We start from the raw sequence: 16,170 nt of genomic DNA, 5'->3' as shown, positions 1-16,170 counted from the left end.
ATGCTCTTTAGGAGAAGGCCTGAGAGAGGTGTTAAAGGGCTGCTTAAGTGGATGGCACTATCAGTGCTGCAGGCCAATTAGTGGCATTTAATTTGCAGGGCCTGGGCACATGCAGTGCACCTTACTAGGGACATAGGAGTAAATGAAATATGTCAATTGTGGACATGTCAATGAAACCATGTTTAGAGAGAGGGCACATGCACTTTAGCACTGCTTAGCAGAGGTAAAGTACAAAGCAAGATCTCCAAAATTAGAGGCAAGCAGACAAAAGATTTGGTGTAAGACCACCCTGAGGCTGACAGGTCTAACAGTCAACGAAATAGAAAGGATCATCCTGCAAGTTCAGAACTACTCAGTTGATGTAGGTGCTAGGGAATAAGTCTTCTGAACTATCTTGCAAAATAAATTCAAAGACGAGCAGTTAAGTAAATCACAATCAATCATATGAATTGATACAATAAAATTATGTTAAACGCTAGGGGCCACATTTACTAATCTTTTTATGTAACGCAGAACAGCAAGGGAAGGAGAGCAGAAATGCAGTCAACATGATTTCATGATTCTGAGTTATATATAAACCATTTTTTAAATGTTTGTGTTTACATTTCTTTTAAAAATAAACATTTAAAATGTAAGTTTGTTAAATATTTAGAAATATTTTCAGGCCTTTTAAAGTTGATTACAACTAAATTATAAAATACATTATTCCATGGGTAGGAAATATTTTTTAATTCTCTTTATTGTACACATACAATCTTATATTTATTAAAAATAACATCAAGTAACAAGATTTTTTTTCAATTGTTCTCATGTATGATAAAGGAGGACCAAAATTCAATGCTGCTTGAATATATGGCCACAACCGACAGAAAAGTAAAAAGTAAAAGTCTGTTCTTTTTTTTATTTTATTTTTTGTAAATAATATAATATCTATATTTACCAGCTCACTGGATATGCTTATTAGTGGTCAATTAAATTGGTCTTAATAAAGTTATCATTAAAATGAACATTATATGAAATCAATACTAGAGAATGCCTCATTTCCTCATGCACCCCAAAAATAATAAAACTAGATTTCTTTAGTCTTGTTGGCAAAATCTGTTATTTTGAGGGTCAATCAACCTCAAAATCCCTGTTAATAATGATTAGATTTGCTTTAAAGAGATCCTCATGGCAGTATGGACTTTTTATCATTTTTCTTTTACTACTTTACATTGAAATTACAGCAGTACGTGTAAGCAATATTTGTATTCAAGAACAAAGGCGATGTGTGTCAAACCAGAAAAATGTGATCTGTGCAACATCCAATAGTGCTATTCCATTAAACAAGGTAAAGTTTCAAGGATGTGGTCAGCTGATTGTGCTTGAAGGAATACAAATTGTGGCATGCTAAGTGTTGCAGTGTTTGTTGAAGAACCTGGAGTTCTGTCATTGAATTGTGTTTTAAAATCTGATGTTGACCTCCTGTAGTATACACAACTTTTTTATGTTTAGTGGCAATGGGGCTTGTGTGCTGGGCACACACAAAAGCAACACTGCATGGGTGAGGTCGATAAATGATCAGTAATAACAGTAAGTTTGCTCAGGATATTGAACTTCAAATTACCATTGCTCAGCCATCAAGGCAGTAAAATGCTTAGTCATAGACAGAGGCAGGGTCTTTTTGAGGCTCAAGACTTGTAAACTGTTAATCCATCAGGTATTTCTTTGTGTATAGTAGGTGTGTAGATTGTGTATTTTCTACAAGCTTGGTTTTCTTTATGAAGCAAAAATCAAATTATAAATCTGCAAGTAGGTGATGTATAGGTTTGATTATTTTTATTAGGAACACATGTTTTTGAAATGTATTATTGTTTTCATTTGTTTGTAGTGAAAGTAGGGTCCTAATCGCAATCTGCTTTTTGTAGTATGTTTAGTAGTACTACAATGTACTATAAAATGCTATTTACTAACCTACATATGGAAATAACTGTGGCACTGACTGTTTAGTAGTAAATGATGTGGGAGTACCTAGAAAATAAGGAATGCTTTCTACAAAATGAAAGTGTTTGGGTTGAAAAAGGTAGGGGTTAAATGAGGGCCACCAAGATGTTAGGGAGGGGCATGCGCCTACCCAAAACGAATAAGCCCATTCCCATTTTTCATTTCTTTGCATTTGTATCGCGCATAAATCACCTGAAGGCCTCAGAGCGCTTGCAGGCAAAGGAACCTCCTGTCCGCCGAACCCAGGAGAGCTGGAGGGGCTCATCTGGCTAGAAAAGCCATGTTTTTAGCTGTTTCTGGAACTTCACATGATCAGGCTTTAGCCTGATCTGGATGGGGAGAGTGTTCCAGGCTTCGGGGGCGGTTTTACTGAATGCTCTGTAACCATTTCTAACTGTCCGAACTCTAGGTACAGAGAGAAAGGCCTTGCTGGAAGATCGTGGCGTTCTGACTGGGACGTGGGCCTTGAGCTTGTGTTCAAGATAGGTCCATGACCATTTACAGATTTATGGACTAAGCAGCATAGTTTAAACTTTATGCGTTTTTGTATGGGTAGCCAGTGCAGAGTCTGAAGGCAGGGGGCTGAGGGGGTGCGAGGGGGTAGGTCAAGTACTAGCCTGGCGGCAGTATTCTGAAGGACCTGCAGTCGATTTAGTAATGTTGAGTTAATGGCTGAAAAAAGAGCATTCCCATAATCTATCATGTTAACAATAAGTCCGTGGACTAGGGGCATACGTGCTGAGAGTGGGATCCATTTGAAGATCTTCCTTAAGCTGCGCATCAGGCCGTAAGTGGTGCCCACGGTTTTCCAGATGTGCTCAGACATGGTTAACTTATCATCAATGACTACTCCTAGGTTCCTGACAGAGGGCTTGGGGGCTGGGAATGGACCGAGGGAACTGGCCACCAATCTGGCGACCAGATTTTGTCGGCTTTTTCGGACAACATGACCTCTGTCTTTCCTGCCTTCATCATGAGGTAGTTCCTAGTCATCCATTCATGTATGTCGACCATACAGTTTTTGAACCTCCTTTTTGTGTCGTCAGGGCTCTGATTGATGGTGATGAGGATTTGGGTATCGTCGGCATAAGACACGGTTCCAAAACCGTGTGCTCTGATGACCTTTGCAAGGGGGGAGACATATAAATTAAAAAGGGTCGGGTTCAATATAGACCCCTGCGGAACACCCTTGCCATTGTCATGGAAGATGGAAGAGTGCGCGCCTATCTGGACCCTGGACCGCCTGTTGCCGAGATAGCTTGTCAGCCATTGAAGTGCGGCTCCCTCGACACCAGCCTCAGCAAGGCGCTCTAACAGAACGCGATGCGAGATGGTGTTGAAAGCCTCAGAAAGGTCCAACAAGATCAATATAGCCGATTGTTTGGAGTCTAAGGTCAGTCTTATATTGTCCACGACCTCGAGCAGGGCCGTTACGGTGCTGTGGAATGCCCTAAAGCCGGACTGGGAAGGGTCAAGGAATTTGGTGGACTCAAGATGAGTGATAAGCTGTTTGTTTATTAGGGACTCCATCATTTTTCCAAACAGTGGGAGAAGGGAGATTGGTCGATAATTGGATAGTTGATCTGGGTCGGCTGTGGGCTTCTTTAATATAGACCTTATTACTGCCTCCTTCCAGTGCTTGGGGACAGAACAGTGAAGTAGGGATTGATTGAGGATATTCGTTAGGGCAGGGATCAGTGCTGGGGAGATTTTAGAAAGAATTTGAGGAGAGGCAGGGTCTCCCGGGGCTCCAGACTTCATTTTCAGCAGGGTTTGTTCCACCTCTTTTTCTAAGAAAGGTGGGAACTCCCTTAGAGTGACAATATGATAGTTGGGGTCGTTGCAACTATTGACGTCTGGGGCAGTGGTCCGATCAGTTATTGTCGACTGAAGGAAGCGTTTGTGGATGTCAGTGTGTGGATCCTCCTGAGGCGGAAGCCGGGAGGTTGTGCAGGTTGTAGCCACAATTTTATGTAAAAACGATCGCATTTTAAAACTGTTGCACGAACTTTAAAACCCATTCCTAAGGGCTCAGGCTTGACTGCAAAGCCTTTTACTCCCCTTACTTTCCTCCCTGCTGACGGGGCCACTCGCAGCCGAGCGTTGACGCTGTCGAGGTGGTCCCGGCCAGGATTAGCACGGCAGACATATTGGGTGTGCTGGAGTGCTCGTGACGCTCTCTAGTTGCGTACTTAAGGGGGCGGGCATGCCTCTGCCCAGTGGATGCGACCAGTGGACGCGCCGGACCTGTGCCGGAGTTGTGCCAGAGTCCTGCCAGTCTGCGCCCGTCAGCGCTGAGGAAACGCCGGAAGCCGGCTACGCTGCCCAGCCTGTTCCCACCACCCCTGGTAAATGCATCTATCCTCGACATACCCTGCTGTCTTTCAAACCCTTAGAGATGCCCTGCCATCATTTGGTCCCCCCTGAAGGCTTCGGGGAAGCTATTACTTGCTCGTGTTCAAGAAAGGAAACTAGCCACCGCCCACATCTCCCCCGAAATAGACAACTTAGACTGGGAAGGCACAAGCCTCCCCAGCCCACCAATGAGATAGGGTTCCTTATGAACACCAGATCCCTCATCAAAAATAACCTCGCCTTTAGAGACTTTTCCTCCAATAAAAGACCTCCTTGGGTCTTTATTACGGAGACCTGGGCTGCAGACCATTTTGGACCCGAACTTCTGGATGCTATTCCGGAGGGTTATTCCCTCTCCAGAATGGATAGAGTCCGGCGAATTGGTGGAGGACTGGCCATCTTACACAGATCTTCCATAAGATGCAGAACCAAGCCCCTTTCCCTGCCATCCGATCCCTTTCAGGCTCTTTATTTTGTACTCCATCCTTCCCCATCAATTTCTTCTGCTGGGATCTTGATTTATAGGCCTCCTGGCCCTCTGCCTCCTTTCATTCAGAAGCTTCTCAAGCTGCTTGAACCCTACATAGACAGACCTAATTTCACCATTCTTGGTGATTTTAACTTCCACTTAGATATAGAGGACTCTACTGATACTGCCTCCCTGATGGATTCTCTGTCATCCCTTGGTCTTAACCAGATTGTAAAAGGCCCTACACACTCAGCTGGCCACACCTTGGACGGGGTCTTCACCAATGACCCCAGGGTAGAGTCCGGGACCCCCCTTCCTTTGTCCTGGTCAGACCATTTGGCCATTCCCCTGGATTTTATACATCCTAATCTCCCCTTACCCCTAGCAGGTCCGTGCAAGTGGGAACTCAAAAGAAACTTTAGGGCAATAAATAGTCACCTATTAGCCCCCTTTTTGCCCACCCAACCCCAATCTCTTACAAATGACATTGACTCTGCTGCTTCTGATCTGCATAACGCTATCTCAAAAGCGGTGGATAAACTTGCTCCCATTAAACAGACCTACTCCGCTAGGAAACGTCCCTCGACCCCCTGGTACTCCGATTCTTTCAGATCTCTGAGGCAGGGTTGTAGGAGACAAGAGAGGCTCTGGAGAGACAACCTAGACCCGGATGAAAGGATTAAACACAAACTCCTACTTAAAGACTATAAAATGGCTGTGCTCGCAGAAGAAAGACTACATTTCTCTAAACTGACTGCTTCCCTTTCCTCCTCCAGGGAACTATTCAAAATTGTTGATTCCTGTCAGTTCTGCAAGCCCCCAGTCCGGTAACAGACTCTCAGGAGCTATGTGATCAGATATCAGCCTTCTTTCACTCTAAGATAGCCGATATTCACTCCAGCTTAGAAGCCTGCAACCAAGCATTAGGATCCTCCATTTCCCTTCCTTCCTATCCTCCTACTGAAGACCCGATAGAGTCACCACAGGGTAGCTCTCTTATCTTTCTCCCGATTACATTAGAGCAACTCAACGGGTATTTGGATAGGTTTAAATCAGGCTCCCCTCTTGATCCCTGCCCCCTAAAGGTCTTCAAAGAGTGTAGAGATGATCTACTCCCTGTGTTCCTGGAAGTTACCAACCTAGTCATCCATCAAGGTGTTTTTCCGACCCTCTGGAAAATGGCCATAGTTAAGCCCCTCGTTAAAAAGACCTCACTTGATCCTAGGATCCTTAAAAACTTTCGGCCTATTTCACTTCTTCCAGCACCTGCAAAAATGCTAGAGGCCCATTTAAACCACCATCTGAGTGCCTTCCTGGAGAACTCCAGCCTTCTCGATCCATCTCAGCACGGTTTTCGCAGGTCCCATAGCACTGAGTCCGCCTTGACTGTCGTTACCAATAACATCCGTGCCAAGGTCGACAGTGGCCAGGCTACACTTCTGGTCCTGCTCGACCTTACTGCCGCTTTCGACACCCTATCTCCCTCCATCTTAGTCGAACAGCTCAAGGAGATAGGAGTGGACGGACCTGCACTCAGTCTCTTAAAATCTTTCCTGGTTGGCCGTGCACAGAGGGTCAAGCTGGGTGACTTCCTTTCTCCAGCCAAGCCTGTGCAGTGCGGGGTGCCTCAGGGTTCGTCCCTGAGCCCCACGCTCTTTAACATTTATGTTACACCTCTTGGCAGGCTTGTAAGATCGTTTGGGCTGGAAGTTCTCTCCTATGCTGACGACACTCAGATTATGGTCTCCCTTTCACAAACGGTTGAAACCACATCTCGAAACTTCAGGAATTGCATGGAATCAGTTGCAAACTGGATGGTGAGGAGCTCCCTCAAATTGAATCGGGAAAAAACGGAGGTGTTGATTTTCGGAGGCAAGGAGATCTGGTCAATGGATTGGTGGCCTTCTTCTTTAGGAACCTGCCCACTGCCCGCTCAATCTTCCCCGAACCTAGGTGTCATTTTTGATACCAAACTCTCCTTTCACAAACAAGTCAGTAGAATGACTTCCACCTGCTGTGGTGTTCTTAGAACCTTGAGGAGATTAGTTCATTATCTTTCCACTGAAGCCCGTAAACTGGTTACAACGGCCTTAATCTCCTCAAGGCTAGACTATTGTAACTCACTGTACCTGGAAATTAATAAATCCCAGATACAGCGTCTGCAAATAGTCCAAAACGCAGCAGCCCGTTTTGTTACTGATGCCCCGAAACTCGCCTCAGCCACTGCTATTAGGAAGGACCTTCACTGGCTTCCTGTCCAGGCCAGAATAGAGTTCAAGGTCTTATGTCTCACCCACTGTGCCTTGCACGGGCTTGGCTCTGAAGACATTAAACCCCTGGTAACTCCGTATGTCCCCGGCAGGGCACTTCGGTCTGCCAATAAACATCTTTTGCTTGTCCCTAAAACCAGCAAAGCCAGATGGGGCGACAGAGCCTTCAGCTCCTGCGCTCCAAAGATCTGGAATGCTCTTCCGGCTGAGATCAAAGAACTTACCTCCCACCTCCTCTTCCGAAAGGCTCTGAAGATCTGGCTTTTCAAGCAGGCCTACAACTGATCCTCCCTCCCGTCTTCTACTACACAGTTCTTTATTCCATCTCTAGCGTCTTGACGCCCTCGGGCAAAGTAGCGCTCTATAAATTACCTCTCAACTCAACTCAACTAATTGACTTTCTCATGAAAGTAAAGGGCTACAGATTCTACCCATTCCTTGTTTTCGGGGGATACCAGCTGCGAGCCTGGTGGATTTGTGAATTCTTTAACGATGTTAAAGAGTTCTCTTTGTGAGTTGGCTGCTGACGCGATCCTGTAGCCTAGGTAGACTTTTTTACCCAGCTATTTCCTTCATATACTGCCGATGTGCAGATTTATAGGTTTCCCTATCTTGGATGCTTTTTGTGTGTCACCATTTCCTTTCTGCAACCCTGGTCGAGCATTTTGTTTGCTCCAGGTCTGGCGTAAACCAAGGTGAATTGTTTTTGGGGGGTTTAGATACTCGTGCAAGGGCAATGCCATCCAGTGCAAGAGTAATTGCCGATTCTAATTTCATGGCGGCTAGGCTAGGGTTGGTGCTCTTAGAGATGGTGGGAGGAGAAAAGTGGGCGGCAAAAGCAGCCGGGGTGATCTTATTCCATGGCCTGCTCTTTTTCAGCTTGGTTGGACGAGTTGCCAGGGCCTGGGTGCTGTTGATGGCAAATTTTATGATGAAGTGGTCCGACCAAAAGACTGGGTCGATCTGTGTGATCACAATCTTTGGGGAGTTGGTGAAGACAAGGTCAAGAGTATGGCCAGCTATGTGGGTTAGACCTGTTGGGAGTGGGCGTAACTGTAGAGCATCCAAGTTGGTGATTAGGTCTATAGTGTGGGGATCAAGGGTTTGCTCGAGATGGTAATTGACATCTCCTAGCAAAAGAAAGTTTCCTGCGGCGAGAGCATAGGGCGCTATTGCTTCCACTAGTTTCTCCGGGAAATGGGTCTTGGATCCAGGGGGTCTATAAATAAGGGCCACCTTCTTTGATTCTTTATTGCCATTCACAAACTGCACTTCCAAAGTTACTACAGCCAAAAGGACTCAAAACAGTGGTAAATGTGCTCCAGCTCAGACCTGTAGAAAATCCAGCACTACTCGTGGCCAACCACTGGTACTGCAATTCCCTTTTATGAAAAAAAAGGGAGGCAGGAACATAAACATTGTAAAAGGGAATTCATTTCTTGCAATGAGTTAAAATAAATGTTACAAAGTATACAAAATTAAAAATTAAGTTAATAGTGTTGTAGCATTTGTTTCCTACATTAAGAACAGATATAAACAATTAATTCACAATAATCTTTATTAAAAATATTTTTAACATTTTATAAAGTTTACTGAACTTTCAAAAACAGTCCCTATACTTTATCCCCATTGTGGAGACTTCCGGTTATATGTGAAAAGTTTCTACTAGTAACTTTACACTTGTAAATATGGCTCCACCCTCTGAAATTGACTGACTCTTGAGGGATACATGGGATCTCAGACTCTATACATTCATTACCTGCTTGTGATCAGTAATGCTCTAAGCAGGATGCAGATGCCCTTAGGGAGTGAGGGTTTGTAGTTTTTCATAAGGTACTTCCATTTCATTTCAACTGACACTGTCTATAATCCAGTCTTTATCTCTGGGGCTATGCCCACGTCCCATACTACTGATCTCTTACATGTACCCAACTCTCCAAGCAGGGGTGACTGGTTTGGAGGCTTCCTGCACATTTCCAAGGAGATCTATTTATTAATCTATATAGGTCAGTGAATCATGGATGGAAGAATTCAAATAGTATACTTGTGTTTCTTCATGGCGAGCACAGCATGCATCATGCAGTTGTAGTAAATCGAGCATCTTCAATATGTTACTCACCCCTTTGGTCAATTGGGCACTCCCAGTTCCAGGTGTGTCTAATGATTATTCCAGTTGAACATTCATACATTGCTCAAGTATGGTTTTGAAGAATGGGGGTGAGCCAATATGTGGGCCATACATGTTTAAATGGTCATATATTAATCCAGCACAGTGCACCTCCAATAATATATATCTTATTACTGTGTCTATCCTTTAGTCTTCTCTTCTAGCATGAATGTCAGTGATTTACAGATACCAATAAAAACAAATTTGAGTTGGAACTGTCTGATGTAAATAAGCTATTTTGCGCCTACTTTTTACAAAATTGCCTGGATTGTTAGGATGTGTTTAGGATGATTTGCATATGGTCATGTCTGAACTGGGGTGGCTTAGTGCGCAAAATAACGATGGATTTAACCCAGATCTGTGACTGGGGGTGAATGTTTTGCCATTGTGCAACATTCTGTCAATCATATTGTGTGTTTTGCTGTTCACCCTATGAGGCAGGGGTATGCCCAGACGTGAGTCCTATGCTCACTACGCCACCTGAGTCAAGCTATCCTGGCTGAAGACGGCTGATAGCCAGAAACTGGTCCTAGGATGCTTGATTCCGGTCCAGGGAAGACATGGCTTGGCAGCTCAGTCTGGACTGTTCCCATGAGGCACAGGGTCAAGACTGATTTGCATATGGCCATGCCTGAACTGGGGTGGCTTGGTGAGCAAAATAACGATGGATTAAACCCAGATCTGTCACTGGGGGTGAATGTTTTGCCATTGTGCAACATTCCGTCCATCATCTTGTGGGTTTTGCTGTTCACCCTATGTGGGAAGGGTATGCCCAAACGTGGGTCCCGTGCTCACTAAGCCACTGGAGTCAAGCTATCCTGGCTGTGGACGGCTGATAGCCAGAAATTGGTCCTAGGATGCTTGATTCCGGTCCAGGGAAGACATGGCTTGGCAGTTCGGGCTAGACTGTTCCCATGAGGCACAAGGTCAAGACTGATTTGCATATGGCCATGTCTGAACTGGGGTGGCTTGGTGAGCAAACTAACGATGAATTAAACCCAGAACTGTGACTGGGGGTGAATGTTTTGCCATTTTGCAACAGTCTGTCCATCATATTATGTGTTTTGGGGAGATTTATGCCTACTGTGAGGTAATGTTTACCCCAGTTTTAGGATGCATATTAAGATATGCAGGGGTAGCATTTTTAAGCATACAATGGCATTTGTGGCACATTCTTATTTTGTTGTTATATGACGTAAATGTTATCATTTTTAAAGTACTTTTGGAGATTGTGATATTAAGTCTTCATGGTGCATGTGACATTTTCTTCTATTTTAATGTACAATGAATCAGTGTTTTCATCACTTAATATTGTGTACATTGTTTTTACCATTGTTTAAAGATCAGGGTCTAAATAGAATTTTTTTTTTAATGACTGACTAATTACATCCAAGATTCAAAAACTAATGTATGTGTGTTTGATAGAGGAATATAGTCTAGGAGTTTACATGTGGAACTTCATAAACAAATCATTATACCCTGAAAAATCTTAAAAATAATAACTGCATTGCAAAATATATAATTATCATAATACAATTAGATTAACCACCAAATAAAACATTCATTTACAAAATGAAATTCACAAAACAAGAGGTGAGCATATCGGTACACACATTGCATGAATAGATATTTATTTTAACTAGTATTTCAGTTGGAAAGAATGTTGTACTGTTACACAACCTAACTTAGAGTATGCAGTATGAACATCACAAAGAACTGTTTTTGTTACTGAAATCAAAAAACATTGCACAAAATAAGGAGGATAACACAAATATATTAAAGTACGTACATTAGATGTTTGTACATTTATACTGCCATAGACTGTGGACATGAAACACATCACCACTATTAGAATCTGGATGCTCCAGAGAGGTAGATACAGATGTTGTTCTTGATACATATACTTCTGAATTTGACATACCTATGGAATGTCCTTTCAATGTATCTACACTACGAACCATTGCTGAAGCAAAGTCCACTTGAGAATTAGTAAAGCTTCTGACCATTTGCTGTACTTCTACTGTCATAATGGTCATTTTTTATCCCAATGATTGTGTAGCCTCAAAATGATGCATCATGTGTGTATTTCCATCCTCAATAATTATGTTCTAATGTAAAATGTAATGAAATTTAATTCATTAATAAAGTACTCCATGATTGATTTCTTATCACAAACATCTGCAAGGTGTGTCATGGTGTTCAATGTCCTTTGCAGGAGTTCTATCATATCTTTGACATTCGTTCCCATTTCTGTCATAGTCTGCATAATGACATTCAAATCTTTACGAATTTCTGTGACAATATGCTTTACTTCATCATCAATAAGTTTTTGGTTCTCAAAAACATACAGATCAAAATCTTATAATTCTATTTTCTTTGCAGCAGGGTATAGCACCTGTGGTTTGGCCAATTGAACAAGCTAGTGTGCCTGATTGATGGTTCATTTATATTCTTCTGTAATCACCTCCAACATCTTGAAAAAGGTGGGTGCATTTGTCATCATTCACGCTCGGTATATAAGGAAGGATTACACAAGTGCCTCATTCAATGTAGATCCTTCTATACCATCAGTAACTGAACCTGCAAATGGAATCCAGAACAAGAAAAAAACAGGTATATTTGGTAATTTGTAACAATATAATTTGTGACATAACAACAAGTACTGCCTACTTTCTTAAATAATAGCAAAAACTCATTTTCGATATGTATGACTAGTAAAATCTATGACAAACTGTTGTAAATACTCCACACATACAATGATCAATTTACAGATCGGAGCCAAGAAATTTCACGTATGATAACATTCACATTTATAAAGAAAATCCTCAAATATTATATGATCATCAATGTTTTAAATTAACCTATTATGGTTGTAATGCTGCATATACATTGGCATGTCTCAAATTAAAATTAAGTAGGCGACACGACTTACTGTTTCAGAAATTAAAGGATTGGGATTTATGTGTGTTTACTACTGTTAAAAAGCAGATTTCTTTTATTGTAAAACATCTCCTTAGTTATTTACTATATTGTGATTATTAATCTGTTGATTAAAAAATATCCACAAGCATGTTATAAATTAAGGTTTCAGTATATTTTAAGCAAATTAGATACTTTTTACATCTCCTTCTTATACAGTATTTGAGTAAATAAGACTCATCAAAATCACTCAAACATGTGAAGATGTCTGTCATCTAAAATTGTTTGATCTATTAAAATGTAAACATTGTTTAAAAAAGGTTGCTTGACATTGGTGGCAATCAATGTTAATGATGAAGGGAAATAGAAATAACTCTCCATTACTTTTCAGAGTAAGTGGTCCTGTCTCAAATTCATCATATTAAGCAATATAATTTTGACACACTCTTCATCATAGAACACAATCATGCATCTACCCAGGAAGCATGTGTGTTTATGATACTGATTAACACCCGCAATGGAGTTCTGTAGATTTGATGGGCACATCATGTGCATTTTCTTACAAAGCGTGGCTAATGATAACTGATCAGGCTTTAAAGGAATCAGATTACTGGCAGCAATAAATATTGCAATGTAAAAACAGACATTTTTTAATAGCACTTAGAGGGAAAATTGTCTACTCACCTCTGCAACATTTTAGAAATTGTTCTACCAGGTCAAAACATACAGTACATTTGCACATTCACGTGGGTTCTGCCATATATTTTTGTAAAAGAGTATATAAAATGGATGTGTATGGAGCGTGTGTGGCATATGTGACCATAGCTACAATGGAATAATTATTTTATTTTTTCACACACATCTGTTATCTAAAACACAGGGATGATGAGAGCACAGTCCCCATAAGTGAATTTTAAACCTCCCAAGCAACATTAAAAGAATTGTTTGTAGTATGTCAGAACGTTGGATGTTAAATTGATGAGGCAACAGTACCCTTTGCTGGTTATGGAATTTCCCTTGCTCTTTCCTCATCCATTGCTCAGAGAAAAGGATAATCCTAACAGTTTAACAGGTGGGTCAAGCATCTCTTTTTACCTTTGTTTTATGTTTATCCTGACAGGAGACTCCTGGCTACAATACACCTTACTTTTAGAAACACACCACAAAGACTATCTATGGAGCTATCCGATTAGATCTTGAAAAAGGCCAGAACTCCCTTCAAATGACCTAAGCACTGACTATTGCAAAACTCAGCAACTATAAAGAACTTTGATATAAATATGGTACTGAACATTCATGTAGATTTGTCAGATATATCTAATAGAAACCAGGATCCCTCATCATTTGCTGCCAGGAATGTAATTTATCCACCACTAAATCCACTTATCAGGTGTGTGACCAGAAGCTGCCCGCGATTGTCAGCAAGACAGAATACGATGGCTTGGTCCTTGCTTTAAAAGAGTGTCCTGACCAACAGCTAAGTAGGAGCATTGTTTGCATTCTTGTAGATGCTGTTTAAAAAAAGAAAGAGGGCAGAAATGAGTTGAGAAGATGACAAAATCGAATATGCAATGATTCTCAGGGACAATAAACATCTCACAACAAGGTCTGAGGTTCCACTTAACCAACAGCACGTGCTGGGAATGCTATTACCTAGAAGTGCCTGAAACAGAGTGTACTCCATGTAAATAAAGTGATAGCAGTGTAATCTCACCACCAGGATGTAGCACTTAGAAGTGTGAGCCACTCTGTACCTTATAGCCACTGTCAATAGTTGTACCAGAAATAAACTTGGCAAGGGATGAAAGAAATCCTAGTTCATAGATAATAGCATTGTTCAACACAATACTCACCAATGCAAACAGGGTGACCTACTAGCTTTCATAGTTGGGGGGATGTCGTGAGCAAAGGAGATGACTGGAAAGGATGACTGTGTGGGAAAAGAGTTCCACCAGCTGAAAGAAACTGTATGAAGTGTCTCTTTAAACTTTTCTGGGTTTTAGCAGGTCTCTTTCATATCTTCAGTTCTGCAGGTCTCCTTATTCTTTGTTTTAGAGAGTGGTTGTTTTCAGACAACAAAAACCTTCACAACTTTCTCTCGAATCTGTTTTGTTTTCATGCCATAAATGAGGGGGTTCAACATTGGCGGAATCAAGAGATATAGATCAGCCAACAGAATGTGGATGTAGGCAGGGACATGATGACCAAACCGTTCTGTGTAAAAAGAGAAAAGTCCTGGTGTGTAGAACAATAATATAACACAAATGTGTGACCCACATGTGCTCAGAGACTTGACGCGTGCCTTTTTGGATGAAAGACCAAATACAGACCTGAGGATGAGAATGTATGAAACGGCAATGAAGACAGAGTCAGATCCAACGACAAAAGTTGCAGCTGTGATGCCGTACACATTGTTGGTAGTTGTATCCCCACAAGCGAGCTTCACAACAGCCATGTGCTCACAATAGGAGTGGTGGATGACATTGTCTCCACAGTACACAAGTCTCTTAACTAGGCATGTTAATGGAGTCATAAAGCCGAACCCTCTCACTGCAGCAAAAAGCCCTATCCTAACAATAATGGTATTGGTCAGTATGGAGGCATACCGCAATGGATTGCAGATTGCAACATAGCGGTCAAAAGCCATTGCCAAAAGGATCCCAGACTCCACTGCCGAGAAGCCATGGATGAAGAACATCTGGATAAAGCAGGAGTCATGAGCAATCTCAGTAGAACTAAACCAGAACAGGCAGAGAAGTTTGGGGTATGTAGATGTACATATAACAATGTCAACCACTGCCAGCATGGACAGGAACAGGAACAAGGGCTGGTGAAGACTGGGCTCATTTTTAATGATTAATAGAAGGATACAGTTCCCGAAGAGTGCTGCCAGGTACATGGAACACATTGGGAAGGCAATCCAGAAGTGTGCTGCCTCAAGGCCAGGAATCCCAATCAGGATGAAAGTAGATGACAGAACTTTGGTGCTATTTAAGATGGACATGCTACTGCACTAGTGCCTGGAACCGTTCCATTGGAAGCATCTGTTCCTTGAAAACAAAAGCACCAGTGTTAATTATTTACCAAATCCTATAGTGCAGTATGACTTGTATACATTACAAAATACAGTAATTGTCAGTGCATTGAGCATACAGTCTATGGTCTAATATTACTGTCTCACATGTGCTGGATCCCTCGGTCTCTGTAGTCAAACTATAAGTAATACACTTCATGCATTGGTTTAGAGAAATATTTCACCCTTGAAGTTGATCTGCTTGTTTAGGCCTAGTTTATATACCCTGCAGTTATGACACATTTAGAATGTGTCATAAAGTTAAAAATTGTTGTTTTCCTTCTCTCCCAATGCACCAGTCTGCTTATTGTAAGAATAGGCAGACAATAAATGTAATTAGAAATGAAACATCAACTATACAATCCCTGTTCCAGCACTATCAGTAGAAGAGAGAAAGGCTAATTTTAAATTAAGCTAAAAACATATCTATTTTATACATTCATCTGAAAGGCAACTCTATGGCAACCTCCTACACATTATATAGTATTAGAGTGCTGTACAAATAATATCATTCTTATGAAACATTATTATATAAGTCATAATTGCATTCAATTTTAATAAATAACAAGGATTTAACTTGTAGGTGGGATAGATATTAGCTCTGGTTCAATACTGGGTGGCATTATTGCATAGCTATCAACGTGGGGTAATTGCTTCTGGGTACAACCATGAGACTTCTGATTCTGTAATTTTTCCTTAACCAGACTCACAGTCAACCCTGCTTTTACCTCCTCATTGCTACCACACATTAAACCACATGACAATCTCAACCTCACGATAATTTGTCACATAAATATATGCACCTATCATGTTAACTCTCACAACCCTCTCACATCTCTCAAACATCTCTCAGACACACCTCACCCCTACCATTGACAACTCATGCATCACATGTATCACACCCACCCTACCTCTGCTCTCCAAACTATATGTC

General features: G+C 41.6%; 1 protein-coding gene across 1 annotated transcript; it reads right to left on the bottom strand.

The window, feature by feature from the left end:
• Positions 1-14,231: 14,231 nt before the first annotated feature.
• LOC147693509 (olfactory receptor 52P1-like) lies at positions 14,232-15,167 on the bottom strand. The gene has a single exon (XM_086936032.1). It carries the CDS (start codon positions 15,165-15,167, stop codon positions 14,232-14,234), a length of 936 nt encoding a protein of 311 aa, XP_086792158.1.
• Positions 15,168-16,170: the final 1,003 nt, after the last annotated feature.

Source organism: Lissotriton vulgaris, chromosome 8 (assembly GCF_964263255.1).
Source record: "Lissotriton vulgaris chromosome 8, aLisVul1.2, whole genome shotgun sequence".
Taxonomy (NCBI): Eukaryota; Metazoa; Chordata; class Amphibia; order Caudata; family Salamandridae; genus Lissotriton; species Lissotriton vulgaris.
This window is presented reverse-complemented; position numbering and strand designations above follow the sequence as displayed.

Bases quoted from the DNA above. Each gene is read 5' to 3' on its own strand.
- LOC147693509 (XM_086936032.1), bottom strand. From the start codon at position 15,167: ATGTCCATCTTAAATAGCACCAAAGTTCTGTCATCTACTTTCATCCTG.